At 61.6% G+C, this 20,163-nt stretch overlaps 2 protein-coding genes across 2 annotated transcripts; both read right to left on the bottom strand.

Annotated features, from left to right (window-relative positions):
• Positions 1–31: 31 nt before the first annotated feature.
• On the bottom strand, positions 32–6,710 carry DOK4 (docking protein 4). Its single transcript, XM_056500638.1, has 9 exons — positions 6,639–6,710; positions 5,434–5,641; positions 4,449–4,556; positions 3,851–3,965; positions 3,642–3,761; positions 3,357–3,546; positions 2,953–3,091; positions 2,742–2,865; positions 32–2,647 (listed from the first exon to the last, which is right to left on the bottom strand). The coding sequence occupies exons 2-9, from the start codon at positions 5,497–5,499 to the stop codon at positions 2,523–2,525; spliced, it is 987 nt and encodes a 328-aa protein (XP_056356613.1). The 5' UTR covers positions 5,500–5,641; positions 6,639–6,710; the 3' UTR covers positions 32–2,522.
• Positions 6,711–7,444: 734 nt separating this feature from the next.
• On the bottom strand, positions 7,445–14,163 carry CCDC102A (coiled-coil domain containing 102A). The gene is made up of 9 exons (XM_056501005.1): positions 14,076–14,163; positions 11,859–12,444; positions 10,599–10,801; positions 10,376–10,484; positions 10,036–10,152; positions 9,744–9,953; positions 9,320–9,490; positions 8,979–9,082; positions 7,445–7,967 (listed from the first exon to the last, which is right to left on the bottom strand). The coding sequence occupies exons 2-9, from the start codon at positions 12,396–12,398 to the stop codon at positions 7,841–7,843; spliced, it is 1,581 nt and encodes a 526-aa protein (XP_056356980.1). The 5' UTR covers positions 12,399–12,444; positions 14,076–14,163; the 3' UTR covers positions 7,445–7,840.
• Between the last annotated feature and the right edge of the window lie 6,000 nt (positions 14,164–20,163).

The following is a 20,163-nucleotide window of genomic DNA, read 5'->3' as shown; positions in this document are numbered from 1 at the left end:
CTTCTCTCCAATAGACATTAACTTAATGAGATCTGCTTTGGAGGGAGCATTGCTCACTGATGCTGATTGCTGCTTGTGACATTATCTCCTGAGGAGAGCAGCACCCCTCCTGCAGGCAGCCCGTTGTTCATTGATCCAGTGCTGTGTTTAAAGCAGATGTTTGAGGCCAGGGTGGGCGAGATGCTGCAGAAGGCAGCACTGCAGGGGAGCCCAGCAGGGCCAGGCAGGCAAAGTTGTACTTACAGAATCCTCTGGAACAGACTCCACCCCTGTACTGTATAACCCTTTTCTGAGGAGTTGGGTGGCACATGGTCTGTCAGTAATGTCCAGTGTGTGCTGGGCTGGAGTCTGGTGCAGGTCCCATGATCGGACCCCCCTGGCAATGGCTGAAAGCAATGGCCTTTGTCACCTTTCCTCCTCTTCCCCTCCAGCATGACTTGGGATGAGACTTCCCTGGAGAGACCCACAGCTCCTGTACCATGGGGCTGGGAGGGAGGGGAAGGCCTGTGTGCCCCTGTGCTCATTCTGGTGTGGAGGGGGACAGTTAAGGAGGTGGTGCTAGGGTCACGCTGAGCTGGGGAGAGCAGCCCATGCCAGCATTGCCTTCTCCTCTAGGCAAACGCTGCTGCAGCCAGGCTGCTGCTTCATTTCCTTGCCATGGCAGAGCTGGCTGCAGCATGGCTCCCCATATCCCTGTCCCTGGAGGGATCATTGTGCTGGCTGGCATGGCTGTCTTACCTTGAGGCCAGTGCTGCCAGGCAGTCATGGCAGGGATAGCTTACCTAGCACAGCTCGAGAGCTGGGAGATGGTGTGCCTTGAAACTCCTTCTCCTGGGGACTTGGAGCCACCACTGGCCTGGCCCCATCCCTGGAGCCACGAGCAGCTGGAGATGAGGGTGACAGTGGGGTGCTGGCATCCTGTTCCACTCAGGGCTGTTTGATGGACAGTGGCAACTCGCTCCACCCTTCTTCCTATCCCAGAAGCTTTAGGGCTTCACTTGAAATGTCCTGGCCATAGCTGGAGGCAGAACAAAGCCCTGAGCCAAGCATGCTGCCAGGAACCTCAGGAAATCTCCCCCCATCAGCATTTTTCTCTCTGGCAGGCACAACTCCCACTTGCGCTTCCCGAGCGCGCTTGGATGGAACAGACAAACAGGAAGGGTGGATGTGGATAAGGGTTGTTTATTCATTGAGCAACTCCTTAAAAAACAGAAAACCCAATCATTTTTGGTAACAAATGTTAAATCTTTTCCAGATGAGGTGTGTAGCCAGGAAAAGAGAGCAAGTTCCACCTCTCACCCCAGGGAGGACACACTGCTGGGCAGTGCTGGGATCCAGAGCCCCTCTGTGCCCTGCCATGCTGCGAGGAGCAGCCTTTCTCTGTCCCCATGTCCCCTCAGCCACAAGCTACACCACCCTGAAACACAGTATTTACAGACCACAGATTCCCACATCACAACACTCCCTGTGCCCAACACATGGACCTGGAGCTTTAAAGGGCAGAAATAAAACCACCAAGCATCCAACCCAGACAGAAAGAAGACTCCAAAGAAACACCAAGGTTTGCACGGCAATAAAAAGATAGCCCTTCTAAAGGAGGTCAATAAATAGGAGAACTAGAAAAAATCAATTGCTTTTAAGTTCAGCACATAAAGCCCAGTTCCACCCCCAGTGGGTGAGGAGGAAGTGAGGGCTATGGGAATGCACAGAGGAATGTGGCTCTCTCCCCATCAGCATGGGTTTCTCTGCCCTGGGGCTTCTTCACAAAGCTGCCCCTTCAGACAGATGCTACTGGCCAAAACCAGTCCCATGGTTGCCCACCAGCAGAAAAACCGGGGGCATGGCAGGGGGACACAGCTGTGGGAGGACTGAGGGGTGTTGGGGTGGGAGAAGCCGGGGAGCTTGGCTCTATGTGGCCACTCATCCCAACCAATGCCCCTGGAAGGAAAACCAGTTTCTCCTGAGACATCTCAATTCTACAGCGAGCATTTAAATAGCTTGAAGTGCAAAAATCAGCTCAGGGATGGCAGGGTGTCCTCAGGAGCACCCTGCTCTTCGTGGAGGGGTGGACCCTGCACCATAGCCTGGCACAGCTGCATCCTCCAATGCTGCTCCATGGCCATGGCAGAGTGATGCTCCAGCCATCCTGCCACGCAGAAAACTCTGAATTTCTTGACCCCCTCCCCAACTTTGTTCACCTCCCAGTTGGATCCCCAAGAGTCAAAAACCTCTGGGCATCTGCCCAAGGGCTCTTCAGCAGCCACCACATTTGCATTCATGTGAGAAGGAAATATCTCTTACAATACGGATATTCAATATATATTTGAAGTCAGTTGAGGCTGAGCCAGCCATTGCCTCCACTAATGCCAGACCAGGATGTGAGCCAGTGCCTGCTTCCTAAGGTCTTGGCACCAAAGTGCCCCAGCTCGGTGTCCTGGAGGTTCTGAGGGGTGACTGCCTGCGTCCTTGCCACCCCTTGGAGAAGAAAAAGGGGACCCCTGCCACAGTCCCCCCACACCAGCTCACGGGGACGATGCAGGCTCCCTGCTTTCAGGCTTGTCACTTTTGGAGGACTTTGGCTTCAGCAAGATGAACCTGTTGAGGAGGTCGGTGTCCGAGCTGGCCTGGGCGCCTGCATACACCTCCCCTGGGGACAAAACAGAGGGTGGGCTCACCTGGTGGGGAAAGCTCTGGGGGCTGGAGGAGCAGCATCTCCTTGTGGTGGGGTGGGGAACACTCACCAGCATAGCTGGAGGACTCAGCCATGTTCTGGGAGCCAGTGATGTGGTGCCAGTAGGCGCTGCGGGGCAGCATGGTCGTGGGGGTGCAGGGGTAGGAGAAGTGCTCAGTGCCCTTGTTCAGCAGCTGCAGTGGATGGGGGGGAGGAGGGTGACACAGGGCCCCCAGAGTCTTTCCCAGCTGTGTCCCCCCTCAGCATGGGCTGGAGCTCACCCTGACGTTCTTCTCCATCTCCAGCAGGACCCTCTTGTGCTGCTCAGCGATGGCCAATGTGGCGCTGTGCACGCGCTGGTAGATCTGCTCACCCTCCTGTGTCTGGAAGGTGTAGAGACCTTCTCCTGCATCACACATCCTGTGGGAACAGGGCACAGGATGGTCTTCAAGCCAAGGGATGACAAACAAACCCCCCCCCCAGATGGCAGCTGGTGCAGCTTCCCATACTGTTAGAGCTGTGCCTTCATGGTGTTGAGCAGCTCCAAACCCCACCTGCCGTGGGCACACTGTACAGGCCGTGGGCATCACCTCAGCCTCAGGCATGCCCTGTGGTGATGCCAGCAGTGCCAACTGGACGAAGGCACACAGCTGTGGTCCCTGTCCTGGCAAGGATGACATCTCACCGTCCGGCCTCGAAGGTGAAGCGGGTGGCGTCGCGGCCGTAGCGGCGCAGGGAGCAGAGGGGCCAGGAGACCAGCTTCACCCGGGGGTTGTGCGTGTCCCAGAGGTAGATGTTTTCGTGGGTGATCTGCAGCTTGCACTCGCCATAAACGTCCAGGTTGGGGCAGGGGAGGAGGAACACGTTGAACCGGTCTGGAGAGGGGGAAAAAAAAAAAACAGAAAATAAAATAATCTGCGGGGGGTGCAGCGAGGCGGAGCCCCGGGCGAGCACCCGCCGCCGCGCTCACCCGTCTGCTCGCACTGCACGCCGGGCGCCAGCAGGTCGGGCTCCCCCAGGCTGATGTCGTTCAGGCGGGCGCCCAGGCACTCCACCGACAGCGTCTTGTACCACTCCTCCGCCTCCAGCTCTGCAAGGCACCACGGCAGCCCCTGGGCGACCCTGGCCACGCCGGGGTGCCCCGCCCTCAGCCCGGTTTCCCTGGGCGCTGCCCCGTACCTGAGTCGCAGGTGAAGGTCCGGGCGGAGTCGTCGGTAAAAATGATGGCCACCGCCTGTCTCTTGGTCTCCTTGGGCAGCCGCGTGATGCACTTGACGTTGCTGATCTCGGTGACCTGCACAGGAGTTGCAGGGTCACCGAGGGCTGCACGCAGACCCCAGCGGCTGCTCCCAGACCCTGTCACCCGCTGCACCCAGACCCTGTCACCTGCAGCACCCAGACCTTGTTCCCTGCAGCACCCAGACCCTGTCACCTGCTGCACCCAGACCCTGACACCTACAGCACCCAGACCCTGTCACCTGCAGCACCCAGACCCTGACACCCACTGCACCCAGACCCTGTCACCTGCAGCACCCAGACCCTGTCACCTGCAGCACCCAGACCCTGTCACCTGCTGCACCCAGACCCTGTTCCCTGCAGCACCCAGACCCTGTCACCTGCAGCACCCAGACCGTGTTCCCTGCTGCACCCAGAGCCAGCTGCATCCCCCTCCGGAGCGCATGGGGTGCAGCCACCCAGCGAGTTTAGGCAAGGAAGGACCTGCACGGGTCCCCAAGCAGCGGGCAGCACCCCAGCACCCCCCAGCGCACCCCCTCACCTTGGGGCACCCCCGCAGGCACGCTGATTTCTCATCCGGGTACTTCTCCAGACGCTGGGGCCCTTTGCTGGAGGATTTGCGGAAGACCAGCCAGCACCGCCGGTAGATCTGCCGGACAGAGAGCGCGGAGGCTGCTTGGTGCAGCTGGGGGTCCCTGTCCCCACCCATCCCCACGTCCCCCTGTCCTCATCCCCAGGACCCGTGCCTAGTTCTGCTTACCCTGCTGGCCTGGGGACAGGAGGGGATGCTGGGGACAGGGATATGCCGGGGCTGCCATCATCTGCCCCCACCCCCCGCCAGTGCTAATTACAGGGCTTAATTCACGAACACAGACAAAGCTCCCAAGGGGACCGCTGTTCTGGCATTTCCCCGTCCCCTCTCCGATATCCTCTGCCTCTGAAGGTGGTGGGGCCACCGTCCCCAGGCATGTCCCCCCCGCCTCGAGCCCGCTCCCTCTTTGTTCTCCCTAATTAGCATGAAATTACCCAGCATGCTCGTTGCTGCTGGCTCCAAACCACGGAGATGGGCGACCAAACCCCCTGACCCCCCCACCTAAGGGTGCTGCACTCCCACACCACCTAATTTGCACCCAGCAGCTCCAACCCCTCCCGGTGTGGAGCATCCCCGATGCCAAACTGAGTGTGCAGGGAAACTGAGGCACGGGGGAAGGGAAGGCTCACAGACATTCCCCAGACCCTGGGTGACCTGGGGCAGGTGAACGGGCGTTACTCGGTGCAGGATCTGGCCGGTGCAGGGGCTGGACCCCCGGGACTGCTGGGTGATTTGGGTACCAACAAGTGGCCCGTCCCTGCCATCCTCCACTCCTCTGCCCCCACAGCCCCCAAAAGCTGCTTATTCAACCCCAAAACAGGGGCACAGGATTCGGCAAGAGGGACCTGTCCACGTCACCTCATTGGGAAACCAGCACCCCAAATCCATGGCTGTTCTCCCCCACATCTCCCCATTCCCCAATATCCCCACTCACCCCCAGCTTCTTGCTCTTCATCCTCACATAGCCCTGCTTGATGATGTCGTTAAAATTCGTCGCCATGGCGATGGCTCGATAGGCTAGGGGATATTTTGGGAGGGGGGGGCTGCCTTCACCTTCGCCCCCCCCTCTCCATCCTCTTCCTCCGTATCCCTCCTGTCTCACCACCGGCCCAGCTTGGTGCTAGCAGCTTCCCCCATGCTGGCTGGAAAAGAGAAATGACAGATCGACGGGTGACATCTTCCTCGTCCTCCTTCCCCTCCTCCTTGTCGTCCTCCTCCTCCTCCTCCTCCTTCCCCTCCTCCTCCTCCTCCTCCTCCTCCTCCTCCTCCCTTCGCTGCCTGAACCATCCGAGTGGAACAGTCCGGTGTTAACCCCTGCCAGCACGGTGGAGCCAGGGTGGCACAGACAGGTGGTCAGTCCCCTGCCGCCAGCTCCAACATGTGTCCGGGGGGACACCCTCACCTGGCCTCGCCCACAGGTCTCCATCACCTCTCGCACTCCCCTCCTCCCTCCCAGGCTGGGCTCGGGCAGCAGCACGGCCCCGCTGGGAGGCACGGGCTGGGTTCATCTCTGCTGTGGGGGCCAGAGGGCCCCCGGCTCCCAGCCTCGCACCCCTGGTGTAACCCAGCCTCTCTCCTGCCCCGCCGTGAGCTCGGCCTCGCTCAGCCTGGCCCCTGCTGCTTCCCCCAGCCCCGACCGGCGGGGCCAGGTGGGGACCACGTTCTTTTCCCAGGTGGAGAAACCCCAGGTAGAAGGCAGTAACCCAGGAAACAGAATAGGGCCATCCCCAGGGATGCTCCTCCATGCCGGCGACACCCTGGTCCCCAAACCTAGCACCAGGAGAATCCGACACGGACAGCGCCTTGGGGACCGCCCGCTGTCCCGAGAGAGGCCGGGGGCAGCGCTCCCTCTGAGGGGAATATCCCCCTCATTCCCCATCCCCATCACCCCACCCCACGCACATGGACACCCCAAGGGAACTCAGAGATGCTGGGGGGCACCTGACAGGGCGACCTGTCACCTCGGCACCCCACACCCCGAGCCCTCATCACCATCACTGCCCGGTCACACCAGGACGTCCCTCCGGGCGCTGTCACCCCCGGCCGCTCGCCCCCGACACTTGTCAGCCAAACCTCGGACACCCCCGAGAGTGTCACCCCACGGCCGGTCCCCGTTCCCCGCCGGTCCCCCCGCCTTACCCGGCTCCCGGTGCGAGCGGAGCCGCCGCAGCCGCCGCGTCCTGCGAGCCCCGGAGCCGCTCGGCCCCGCCCGGTCCCGCCCCGCCCGGTACCGCCCCGCCCGGTACCGCCCCGGTTCCCTCCCTCCACCCCCGGGCTGCCCAACCTGAGCCACAACCGGCCGCCCTGCAAAGAGCTTTCCATCGTCGGGCTTCAGAGCGAACACCCCGCAGCGACTGACGGGCGGCGGCAGCAGCCTGCTGTCTGTCCCTCAGCTCAGGTGTCGCCTCAGCCCAGCTCTGTGCCACCCAAACTGGTTTCCAGGGCTCTCACTCAAAATGCCCCCAAGGCACCCCCCACCCCCGCGGCTTCACTTGTTGGGCTATAAAAATATGAATAATCGCTGGAAATAAAAGGGCATTAAAAAAAACCATGAGCAGCAAAGAGCTGTGCTTTTAGCCAATCAATTAAAAGGCAGAGCAAGGGGATTAGCTCACCGAAATATTAATTTTTAATAAGGTTGTGTCTGAGCGCCTCCAAAGCCCCCTAGGCCGTGTGCTGGGGGGCTGGGCTGAAGGGGCTGTGCTGGGGTGATCAGCAGCCACAGGTGAGCACCTCTGCACCCCTGGGTCAGCCCCTCTGCACCTCCCCAGGGTGAGCAGCTCTGCACAGGCCCAGGGACAGGCTTTACCCCCACACTGGGCTGCTCTCCAGGCATGGGGACAGGGATGCCAATGGTGGCTGGTGAAGAAATGTCAGTTGTCCCCGATGTGTCCCCTCCCCACCTTCTCTCCTGTGTGGGAACAGACCAACAGCTCACACCGCCACCAGAGCCTGTGCCCATCTGGGCTCTGTATTTATAATAAAAAATCATATACAAATACATACATATATATAATATATATAAAAAGAAGTGGGCAGTTCGTGGCTGGCAGGCTTGGTGCCTCTCTCTGCCTGTGCCTCCTCCTCCTGGGCTGCTCAGTGACGCTGGCTTTGGTGGCCACATCAGTGCTCCAGGAGCTGCCAGTGGCCGAAGGGGCATCCAGTACTGTCCAAGAGGCAGTGGGTTTTGGAGCACCCCGGGCAAATTTCTCCCCACCGCTCCGTGCCTCAGTTTCCCCATCTATACAAGGGTCACCGCACAGCTGAGCCCCGTGGCGACATGCACTGAATGCAGAGGACTGACGTGGGACGTCCTGCGGTGGTGGCACTGGCCCTGGGCTCTAGGGCACCTGTATCTGCAGGTCCTCATCCTCGTCGGGGTCGCTGGTGCCGTCCCCGGCGTCGTCGGGGCCGAAGCGGGCGCTGCGCATCTTGCCGAAGAGCGGAGCGCTCTGCTGCCGCCGCAGCCTGCGGGGGACAGCTGCTGGGCTGGGGGAGCACGGCCCTGGGGGGCCCTGAGCCCACTCCCCTGCACCCCCACAGCGTGACTGCACCCCAGAGATTCCTTCCTGCACCCTCCCTAGCTCTGAGCGCAGGTGAGCCCCCGCAGCCCGGGGACAACGCTCCAGCATGGGATGGGGAGCTGTGGATGGTGCTCAGCACAAGAGGCGCAGGATAAACCCCTCTCCAGCTGGACATCACTGTGCTGGGCAGCACAGAACCAGCCAGGACTGCAAACAAGGGAGGTGTCATCCCCCTAAACTGAGGAACCTCCAAAAAACTCAGGAGTCCCCATTCCCAGGAACCCGTGGTGGTTTTAGCTCTTTTCTTGCCTTTGTGTGAAAATTCATCAAGGAAAATTTATGAATCAAATTTAAAATCCAAAGGCCCAGGATCCAGTGAGATCCAACCAGTCCACTACATTTTACTGGAAAGCATGAATTATTTAGGGTTGAGCGCACAGGGAGTCTGGGGAGGGGGGCAATGAATCCTCCATTATGCTTCCAAGATTTAATGCAGATGTCCCAATAAAATAAAGGATGATTATAAACACCCCCCCAGCGCCTCCTGGAGCCGCAGCATCGATCCCACAGCCATTTCAGCTCTTTACTGCTGGAGAGGCAAAGCAGAGCTGGGAAAGTTTTAAGGGCAAGAAAACCCAGCTCCCACCTCCCCAAACTGGCGTGGGATGCTAGGAGCCTGCCCTGACCAGGGATAATAGTGGGTGCAACACTAAGCAGCATAAAACCAGGCTGAACTGGTCTCTGGGCAGCCTTGTGCTGGTTTAACTGGGAGGTGAATGGCACCCAGCTCAAAGCAGGGTGAAGACTGCTCAAAGGATGGCTGTGCCCCTTCCGAGGATGTCAGAGACACTTTGGCCATGCTCAGCCTGGGGTGCAACCAGGCAGACGCTGGTTGAGGGATGGTGGCAAGGAGAACATCACCCCATCCTTGCTGGCTCAGCCAGCCCCTGCTCACCGTGACTGCAGGTGCTCCAGCTGCACCTGGAAGCTCTCGCTCTGCTCCGTCTGCTCGTCCAGTGACCGCTGCAGCTTCCGCGTCTGATTGTGGGCCTCATCCAGCTGTGGGATGGGATGGGATGGATGGGGTGGGATGGGATGGGATGGGATGGGATGGGATGGGATGGGATGGGATGGGATGGGATGGGATGGGATGGGATGGATGGGATGGGATGGGATGGGATGGGATGGGATGGGATGGGATGGGATGGGATGGGATGGGATGGGATGGGGCTGTTGGCAGATGTGTAGGGAGCAGAACAGCTCCCCAGCCCTCTCCACCAGCATGAGCTTTCCCACCTCATCCTCGGCTTGGGCCAGCTCCTTCTTCAGCTCCTCCACCCTCAGGCGCAGCTTCTTCACCTCTCCCTCGTGCTGCTCCACGCGGCGATTGGCATGGGCCAGCTCGGCCATCTTCTCCTGGTACTGCTTCTTCAGCTTGGTGTGGATGTGCTTCAGGTCAGCCAGCTCCTGTGGAGGGCATGGGGAGGGGGCTGAGCATGGGAGAGTCACCCCCACCACCGAGTGCCCCTTCCTCCTTCCCCAGGGACCTCTCCCACTGCCCCACCCTATGACCCAGGAGCTGACGGAGCAAGGATGGGGTCACCACCGTCCCTAGAAGGATGGCAGCAAAATTTGGGCTTGAGGGAGTCCTTGGGGAGGCTGAGGCCCACTAAAGTCACCCAGGGATGCTGTGGTGGGGGCAGCACCACCCCTACAGCACCTTGTTCTTCTCGAAGAGCTCAGCCTGGATGGTTTTGAGGTCAGTGTCCAGGGCACTGGCTGTCTGGCGCCGCTTGCGAGCCAGCACCTCCTCCAGGTCCTCGATCTGTGCCCGCAGCTTCTTGTTCTCCCTCTCCAGGTTGAGTTTCTCCGTCTCCAGGCGCTCCCTCCGGCCCCACTCAGCTGCGTTCTCTGCCTGCAGCCGCTCCATCTGGGACAGGACAGGCGTGGCTGGGGGGCAGCAGGACCCCCCTGGCCGCTCCCTCTGCCCCCACGTCGGGGTTTGGCCTCACCTCTGCACGCAGCTCAGCCAGTTTCTTGTCCATGCTGGAGCGAGCACCCAGCTCATCCTCCAGGTCCTCGGAGATGCGCCCCAGCTCGTCCTGATGAATCTCCTTCAGGATGTTGAGCTGTGGGGGCACCAAAGGGGGCTGTGAACATCAACCTTCCACCTGAGCCCTGCCCACACCCATCCACCCAGCCTCTATGGATGGACCCACGGCATCAATAGCACTAACAAAGACCCTTAACAAGCAACCTGGAGTTGAGGAAATGGCTGCGGGCCACCATGTCCACCCTCTGAGGGACAGGCCACCCCCTGGGGCAGCTCTGCTCTCCAGGCACCTCACTTACCTGCTTCATCACCTCCTGCTTGTTCTTGTTCAGCTCCTCGTACTTGATCTTCCACTGGCTGAGCTCTCCTTCCAGCTTCTCAATGTTCTTGCTGAGTGCCAGCTTGTCCCTGGGGAGAGGCCACGACAGGGACACACTGCAGGACCCCATGGGACACGCCACCCCAGGGGGGACCGGGCTGGGATCAGCTGCACCCTGCAAGGATGATGCACCAAGCACTCACTCCCGCTCCTTGAGCAGCACTTTTTGGGACTCATCCAGCCTCAGCTTGAGGGCGGTGACTTTGGTGGCATCCTCCTCCACGACGCTGACGTCCTCCCAGAGCAGGCGGCTCCGCTCCTGGCGGCTGAAGGAGGCGCGGGGGCCCCGCTGCTCCCAGCTCTCCTCCTGCTTGCTCGGCAACATGTTTTCCATCAGCTCCAGCTCCTGTGGCGCCGTGGGTGGCCCAGCACAGGGGACAGGGTGAGAGGGCTTCCCAGCCCCTACAGCACCCAGCCCTCATCCCATAACCAAGAGCATCTCTCCCTCCATTCCCCAGGGATCCCCTAAGGCTGATGAAGAGTGGTTTGCCCTCCCAGGGGAGCTCCCACACATCACCACCCTCTGCTGCTGGCTCCCTGCCATGCTGGAAATTTGGTATCAAAAAATTTAAAACCAATTTATGACACGGATCTCACCCAGGACTGCCACATGGGTGACCTTCTGCCAGGCGCTCTGAGCACACAGTAGATGAGCCACAGGGGGTTTCAGGGGGACAGGATGTCCCTGGAACCAAGTGTGGAGCCCATGGGGATGCTCACATTAATCTCAGATTTGTCACTTGGCAGCTGTGCCGTCAGGTGGACTGAACTGTCACAGCATAGCACCCCGAGCAGTGACTTCTGTGCTGTGACAGAGCCAGCAGCAGCAGACGGATGGCTGGAGCAGTTGGGAGCATCCCTGAGGTGGCTCTGGTGTCCCCTCCTTCCTCCTCCCCCTGCTTCCTTCAGCAGAAACCCCTGTCAGAAGCCACTATGGGCACCCTGACAGTAAAGCTATGGCTGAGAGAAGCCACCAGCACTGCCAATGCCACCATCCCCTGTGATTTTTGTCTAGTGCCCCTGAAGGGAAAGTCCCAGGAAAGGGACTGGTGTCAGTGCCACAGTGTTCTCACTGCATGGGGCTACGATGGCTCTGGATCTCCTCATGACACTGCTCTGAGGAGTCTGATCCCTCCCAATGCTGTTCCAAGAGGGATCTGACTGCCCTGTACTGCTCCAAGAGGAGTCTGAGCCCAAAATCCTGCTTAGAGGCATCTGACACCCTCCATATTCACCCAAGAGGAGTCTGACCACCCTGTACTGCTCTGACAGGGGTCTGGCCCTCCCAATCCTCCTCCCGACTGCCCATCCTTACAGGGCAGGCAGTGGTGGTTTGGGGTAGCAGACACGGATGAGGACCTCCCCTGTTCCCCTGCTCACCCGGGGCAGCCCTGCATCCCCACCTTGGCTTTTTGGGGCACCTCAGTGCCCACATCCCGCACAGGCTCTTGCTCAGGGCCGGCGTCCCCCTCTGCTCCATCCGCGGCCGGGCTGCCGGCGCTGCCCGGTGCCGGTGCCGGTGGCGGGCGCTCGTCCGGCCGGTCCCGGTCCCGGTCGCGGTCCCGGTCCCGGTCGCGGCGCAGGCTGGCCAGCTCCTTGGTGAGCGCCTCCAGCCGGTGCCGCAGCTGCCGCACCTCCTCCCGCGCCCGGTTGCGCTCGGCCCGCACCTTGCTCCACTTCTCCCGCCAGTTGGCCGTGCAGTCCGACCACCAGCGCATCGTCTTCTCCATCTGCGCCGCCCGCGCCCGCGCCTCCTCCAGCTCCCGCAGCCGCAGCTCCTCCCGCCCTTCCCAGTCCCCTTCCAGCAGCGCCGGCGGGGGCCCGGGCGAGGGAGTCCCGCTGGGGGGGGACGGCGAGGGCTCGGGGGCCAGCAGGGCCAGCAGCGAGCCCCCCGGCAGCGGCGGCGAGCCGGCCAGGCGAGAGGAGGCCCCGCTTTGGCTCATGGCGCGGCTGGCCTAGGGCATGGCCTCACCTCCTGCAGCCGGGGACCTGCGGGGACAGCAGCGGTCAGCGGGGACTGTGGGAGATGTATGGGGTGGTCCCTGGTTTTGGGGAGCGGCACACTGAGTGACAAGATCCCTGGGATGGATCCTCAGTGTGGCAATGGCTCCAGCCAGGTCCCCAGCAGGCCCTGGTCAGATACCCAGTGCAGACACCAGTGAGGTCCTCAACGAGGACCACGGCCCACGGCCCACAGCCCAGCCACCGGCATCTGGTCTCAGCTCGGCTCTGCAGGCACCTCTGCCGGCGCACCACAACCAAGGGAAGACATCTACATGCTATTCGCATGATGTCATCTGCATGAAATTATCTGATGACATCATCCGTGAGCCTCCAAGACCATCCCCGGTGCTGGAGTTGGGGTACTCAGCTGCACCCCAGCAGCTCCAGCGAGGGTTGCAGCCCGGACCCGGCGCCAGCAAAGCAGGAACAGCTCCGGAAGGAGAGTGGGAGCTGCTGGATTGGCGTGGCGTGGCGGCAGGACGCGTGTCGAGCTGGATGTGCTCTCTGATGATGCCACACAAAGGGTCCGAATGCCTCCATCCCGTCCTGGATCTCACATCCAGGCACAGACCTCACATCCCGTCCTGGATCTCACATCCCGGTGCGGCCAGGCAGGCAAACCGCCCCAGGAAACCTCAATGGGAGGCTGCTGTGCGTCCTAATGGGATAAGTACAGGGTCCAGCCGCGGCTGCCCGCAGCCCCGGCAGGTTTTTGGGACGGTGCAGCCCAGACCTGCTACCAAATCCGGCTGGGCTGGGAGAGCCAGTGCTGGAGCAGCGGGAGCAGAGGCCGGTGGCAGTTCTGGGATTTGCATGGGGGAAAGAACTAATTTTTCTGGTGATATTTGCTGAAATGGTGAAGTTTTGCTAAAACTCCGCGGCAAGCCCAGGCCCATGCTCTCTCGGGCTGCTCCTGGAGGAATCCCAGGCATTGGCAGGACCCCGCACATGCAGCGCCCACGGGAGCACAGACGGTGCACAGGAACCCACGCAAAACCCACATGGGACACATGCAGAGAACCGGCGACCATGCAGCGCCCGCGGGGAGCACGGGCACCCCTGGAACATCCACGGGGAGCACGCGTGGAGCACGAGCATCCATGGGACACCCGCGGGAAACACGCGTGGCTCATGCACGCCCCCAGAACACCCGCGGGGAGCACGCATGGGTCACGGACAGCCCTGAAACATCCACGGGGAGCACGCGTGGGTCACGGACACCCGCGGAACACCCACGGGGAGCATGTGCGGAGCACGAACATCCACGGGACAGCCGCGGGGAGCACGCGTGGCTCACGGACACCCCCGGAGCACCCGCGGGGAGCACGCGTGGGTCAGCGGCACGGGCGGATCGCGGCCCCGCGGCGGCTCCGGGCTCTGTCCCTCACCCGCCGCGGCCCGGGCGGCGGGAGCCCCGCATTCCTCCGCTGCGGCGGAATTCCTGCCGGCCCGGCCCGGCCCCGCCCGGTTCGCCACGGCCCCGCCCGCCCCTCCGCGGCCCGGCCCGGCCCGGAGCGGCCCCTCCCCGCCAAAGTTTCTCGCAAGTTTCCCGGTGCCGCCCGGCCCAGCCCAGCCCAGCCCGGCCCGGCCCGGCCCGGCCCGGCCCGGTCCCTCACCCGGCGGTGTCGGCGCGGCCCGCGCGGGCCGGGGCGCTGCGGCCGAGTCTCCTCCTCCTCCTCCCCTCCTCCTCCTCGCCCCGCCGCCGCTCCCGCCCCCCGCCCGCGCCCGGGGGCCGGTCCCGGGCCGCGCTGCGTGTCCTGCCCCGTGGCACGGCCGGGGGGGCACGGCGGGGGTTCCGCTGCTCACACAGGCCGGGCCTGGCGGCTCGGACACGCGTGTGCACGCTGGGGACCGTGCCCGTGGCTGGGCTGCACGTGTGGTGTGGGTGCCTGGCTGGGGACGCGGCGGGGGGACACGGGCGAGCGGTGGCCACGCACCATCTGCACCCCCGCACATCCCCGTGCTGGCTCCCTCCTGGCCAAGCGGCAAAACCCCGAACCACCATTTTGCCCCCGCCTCTTTCCCTTTGCTGGATGCCTTTCAGACAAAAAAATTGGGCAATACTAGCGGCCAAGAGGGCTTGTGTTCTGCCGCACGTGGAACGGATGCCATGGGACACCAACACCTTTTTCTCACCCAGAATCGAGAGAAGCAAGGAAAACCAAATCAGATTAAAGCAAAACTGCAAAGCTCGTGCGTGTTCTTTCCAAGATCGAATTTTTTTCTGCTGGAAACAACCCCAAAAAGCTGGAGGCGAGGGATGCTTTGCTCTCCTACGCCCCTATCCCAGCGTCTTGTGCCAAGGGAACCGGCGCCGTCTCTTGCAGCCGGTGAAGCGATTTTGCAGGCGGTTTGGCCGGAGCTGCGGGTGCGTGGTTGCGGCTTTAACCCGCTCCCGGCTTTAAAGCAGGCGAAGTTTTTTCCAAGTGTGTCCTTACTGTTTGCTTGGACGTACGTGTCTTGGTGACACCAGCAGGCTCGAGGATGCATTGCAGCATCCTGGGATTTGTGTGGTTTGTGAAAATCAAGCCTCCTTGGTCTAGGGTACATCGCCTAAAGGTGTGGCCAGTGATCCATTTCTGTGGCCCAAGCAGCCTTGTCCTCCTGGCACCCTTCTCCTCTAGTTCTGGGTTTCCAGCTTGGACAGCAGGGCCCCTTAAATCTGTTCCCAAGGAGCCTCCATTTGGGATAGGTCAGACTGAAGCAGATGGTTGCCCTATGTCATGAACTGAGAGCTAGAAATATTTCACGGGTGGCTGCAGGAGCTGGGCAAGCACAGCGCGTGGCACTGCAGCCCCACAACGCTCTCTGGCTGCCCGTGTGGGAATCCGCCACTGCCGGGTGAGCCGGGCGCTCTGGCCGCGGTCCCGCCGCCCGCTGCCGCTCGGACACCCCGCCGTGTGCTTGGTGCAGGTCCCACTAGATGGCACAAGGATCGCAGGAATGGTCCCAGGCCGGGAATATCCATGCGCAGGGGCGGCCGGTGGCGATGCGGGACCGCGGCGGTGCCGCTGAGCGGTGCCAAAGTGTCCCCCGACAAATGGGAGGGGACTCTGAGCCCCCGTGAGGTGCTGCCACTGGGCATCTCACAGGGCACTGTCAAAAGAGGGGATTCTCCGGCTACATCCCCCAAATCCATTTGGTGCCAGCACGGCTGCAGGCTGGCAAGGGTGGCTGTAAGGCTGTGGCATCCCAAAAACACCCCGACCCCGGGTTTTCACCCACGACCGCACCACGCTAGAAGCCCTTCCTCTCGCCCCAAATCCAGTAGAGGGATGGAGAACACCTGCAGCCCTGGGGCGGCAGTAAAATGGATGAGCAGGTCTTGGCATCGAGCAGACGAGTTTGGGTGGAGGAGAGGATGGGAAGTGAGTAAGTGCACTGATACTCGGCTTTCCTCCCGCTCTCACTGAGGAAGGCAGATGCCGAGCAGAGCTCCTCGAGGTGACCAGACACTTTCGGAGTTGAAGCAATACAACCTGTGGAAATAAATAACCAGGACAAATTGCAGGGGGAAAAAATCCATCAGTTGGGGGCAGCGAGTCAGTCCTGAGCCCGTGGTGTATCCACATAAACAGGACTTCACCTGGAAATGTTCCCGGGGCTTTGCTTCTCCTGATCCCTGCGGTTTTGGAGCTGGACACCCCACTCTGCCTGCCGGAATGCAGACCAGCATTGCAGCATGGCAAATTTGCCTGTGGTGACATCAGGGTCCCCACTGCCCCCACCTGTACCTGCAGGGTGGCCGGGGAGGTGCCATTACCTGGTACTGCCCGTTTGTGGCCCGGTGGCAGCGGACCGAGCACCACCGGCCCGCTGCCCATCTCTGCCGGGTGACGCTTCCCTCTCTGGCTCCTTCCCGCTTCTGCCAGCGAGGGAAGCCTCTGGCTGTTCTTTGTTCCGCGCACAAAGGGCAGCCAGCGCCGCCGCGTTCCCGTCAGTGCCGCCGGCATCCCGGACAAAGGCCGGTCCCGGGGGCTCTGCGCCCCCTCCCCGCGGTGCCCCCGGCTCACATCGCGCCGCGGGGATGAGCTGTGCATGGCTCACCGCTCCGGCGGTGACTGCAGCTATTCACTGAGAGCCCTGCGGCTTTGGTGAGCTGCCAAGCGCCCGACTTTCCCCCATGAGCCCCACCGTGGGAGAGGCACATCCCAGCACTTTCCGTGCCCTTCTCCCCATCTCCAGATTCGGGGTTTGTGGTGTGAGTCACTCCGGCTGCCGATGCCTGCATACATCCACCTTGTTCCGGTATCCGGTGGCGCTCGGAAAACAATCCCTCGGTGGTTGCCTCCTGGCAGGGGGAACACAGCATCCCTGGGTGGTCCCCAGGGAGCTGAGCCTTTTGGGGGCTGGTGGGACACGGTGGTTCTTGGGTAGCACTGCTGGTGCCCAGGGGTGACCCTTTTCCCACCCTGCCGCACCAGGAGCAGGGTGGGAGCACTCCCCGAGGCCCCTGGGGAGGGTGGGTTGGGATGGAGCATCCCACCCCTGCATTGCCACGGGGCCAGGGCCGGCTCCACCTGGCAGCACGGGCGGGAAGGGCCCGGCCTCTACAACCTTCTCAAGGAGAAATGGTGCCATTTACCTTTCTGGGCCCCTTATCTGGCAGGAGGCCAGGGCCAGGCTGCTGGGGAGGTTGTGCCATCCTTTTGTCCCCAGGAGAAGCACCACGGTGTGGAATTATAGCAAAAGCTCTAGATTTTGGGGGAACAAGAGCCAAGAAAGACACTAAATCCACATGGGAAAAGGAAGGTTTGGAGAAGACCTTGGCTTCATTTGGGGATCTGCCTTTGGGACCTGTCTGCTGGGGAGCTGATGAACCTCGTTACTGCATCCCATGGGAGCATCCTCACCTGGTGTTTGTGCAGGTACCCCCAGGGACCGATTCCCCCCCAGACTTCCCCTGACATCACCGGCGTTTATTTGCCTAAACAAATAATCTGGGTTTGTTGCTGTGCCTACGGGTTCGGGCTTTACTGCCCTGGCACCTGTTGAGTCGCTGTTACCGAGGGAGAAATCCCGACGTGGGGTGGACCCACCTCCCCACCGGATGTTTTTCCAGAGGAAGGCTGAGGGAGGTGGAGCAGCAGCAATGGGGGAGCACCAGCACCCACAGCCTCTCGAAGGTAGCTGAGGCATTCCCCTAGAATCAGCACCCTCCGAGATTCCCGAGAGAATCGTCCTGGCACTGCTCGCCAGATTTGGATGAGAGATTTAGGGGCATCCTCTCCCACCAGCACCCATCTGCTTCCTCATCCTCATCCTCCTCCATCCACCAGAGCTGGGCTGAGCCCTGTTGATGGTGGCATTTTGCTGAAAAGGCTTTGTGGGGGTCTGGGCAGCCTGGCACCGCTGGCAGTGGGGCTGGCACAGCCCTCGGCTGCAGACGGCGCCAGGGCTCCGCTGCCCACACTTGTCTCACTCGTTTGGCAGCAGCCTGGTGCGACGTGCCCTCCCCTGGCAGTCTGCCCACCCCTCCCCACCCCGCCGTGACCTGCTGGCACCTTCCCTCCCGCCCGCCGCCGGAGCCTTGAACAGCTTTTAGATAGGTTTAGGGCTTTTAGAGCATTTTGGAAGTCTTACGGTTCTTTTGGAGCTTTTAGGAAATTGAAGGGGTTTTAGGAACTTTAGGAGCTTTTTGGAAACTTTTAAGGGGTTTAGATACTCTTAGGGCTTTTAGTAATTTTTTAGGGTTTTTAGGAACTTCAAGGATATTCAGGAACTTTTAGGGCTTTAGGGGGTTTTAGGGCATTTAGGATGTTGTAGGGGTTTCGGGACATTTTAGAGCTTTAGGAGCTTTCAGGGCTTTCAGGATCATTTAGGACTTTCAGGAACTTTAAGCATATTTAGGAGCTTTAATGGATTTAGGAGATCTTAGGACTCTTAAGAAGTTGTAGGCTTTCATAGGAATTCCCCAGTTTGAGCAATAAACCCTTATCAGGCCGAGCCCAAGGGCAAATGTCCCTTGCAAGAGACAACACAAGGATTTCCTCCCTCTTCGTGCTCGGGCAGTGTCTTTGAAGGTCTGTCGATTTACAGATAATCCCGACAACACCAGCAAGTGTAGGCGTTGACCTAAAAATAACTCCTGATAACGTCAAATGCGGACAAAAGACTCTTTGTTCCACGAACAGCAGCAAAGAATCCTTTTCTCGCTGGTCCGAGGGGTCTGCACCTAACTCCCCTCTCCAGGAGAGCCTAATCCTGGCTTTAGCAGCGCTATTCCCGGGAGGCGGATTTATGGCTTTCCCGAAGGAGCCGGTCGGGATGACCTGCATGGGAGGCTTGGCTCCCCGCGATGCTCCCGCGGCTCTGGCTGCTCTGAGCGTGCGTTTCTGAGCTGGCCCAGCTCCCCGAGGCGTGGGGCCGGGCTTCAAAGGCGGCTCTGTTAGCCACGCTCCGGCCGCTTTAGCCACGGCCCGGCCATGTGAGCTGCTTCCCATGGGAGCCTTGTCCCGTGGCAGTCGAGGGAACTGGGGACTCGGAGCTGGGAATTAAACCAAGCAGTGGGGTGATGCAAACGTGCGGGATGTCCTCTGCTCCAGGGATCCCAAAGCAGCCATGGCACCTGCGGTGGCACAATCCTCGTGGATCAAGGTCCATCACCTTCTCTACTGGAAAGGGAAGTTGTTTCCACCCTTCCCCCTGCAGAAAGAAAAGTCTCATTCAAGCCATTGAAAATATCTGCAAGAGCAACTATTTACCCAGGGCATTTCCCGGAGCTCTCCCCCCGCCCCGCTCCCTCCGCTCCCTGCGTCTCGGCTTTCTGCAGCCCGGCTGTTTCCCGGGGCACACACAAAGGGCTGGATGCAGGCGCTGCTTGGCAGCAGCTTTGCCCACTCCGACAGCGCTGCCTCGACACTTCCAGCCCCAGCTCCCACTGAGGGCTCCCATCTCCAGCCTTGGGGTGGATGGTGACGGCCCTGGGGTCGCATCCAGGCTCTGCACCCCACATCGCAGCCCACCTGCTGCAGGGGAGGGCTGTGTATCCCTGCGATCTGGGCTCCTTGCCCTGCTCCTTTCCTCCCTCGCACCCTGCGGGGAGAGGGACAGGGGTCACCGGGACACTCCGTCCCGGCTGCTTTCCCATTAATTGTTATTTTTTAATCCCGTTGGCAGTCAGGCGTGCAGCCTCCTGGCTCCGGCTCCTCCGGCCCCGGCCCGCCGCTGGATGCCCGCCAGCCCGCAGCTGAAGGGCGCCGGGACACGGCACGCCCGGCGGTCCCAGCCGGGGTCCCCCAGCCCACCGTGGTGCCGGTGCCGACCGGGCGGGCGGGGGGACACAGCCCGGTGCTCCCAGCCCGGTGCTCCCAGCCCGGTGCCCGCAGGCTGCGCCGGGCCGGGCCGGGCCGAACCGAACCGGGCAGGTGCCGTGCCCGAGGGCAGCGGCCCCGCAGCCCCCGCAGCGATCTTGGAGGGTCTCGCTGGGGATGGGGAGGGTCTGCTGGTCCCGGGATAGCGCCCTGAGCCCAGCCGGGCTGCGAGGTGCTGAGCCGCGCCGTGCAGTGCCGAGCCGAGCTGAACCGAACCGGGCCGGGCCAAGCCCAACCGGGCAGGTGCCGTGAGCGCCGGCGGTGACCCCGCGGCTCCCGCAGAGTTCGCGGGGGTCTCGGAGGGGTCGGTGCCGGGCGAGCAGTCCCGGTACCGCCCCGCTGAGTCACCGCCCGCCGGGGGGACGGGGCGGGGCGCTGCTCCCGGGGCTCC

The sequence above is a fragment of the Oenanthe melanoleuca genome, chromosome 11, assembly GCF_029582105.1.
Source record: "Oenanthe melanoleuca isolate GR-GAL-2019-014 chromosome 11, OMel1.0, whole genome shotgun sequence".
NCBI lineage: Eukaryota > Metazoa > Chordata > Aves > Passeriformes > Muscicapidae > Oenanthe > Oenanthe melanoleuca.
The sequence above is the reverse complement of the archived record's forward strand: the minus strand, read 5'-3'. Positions and strand labels throughout refer to the sequence as shown.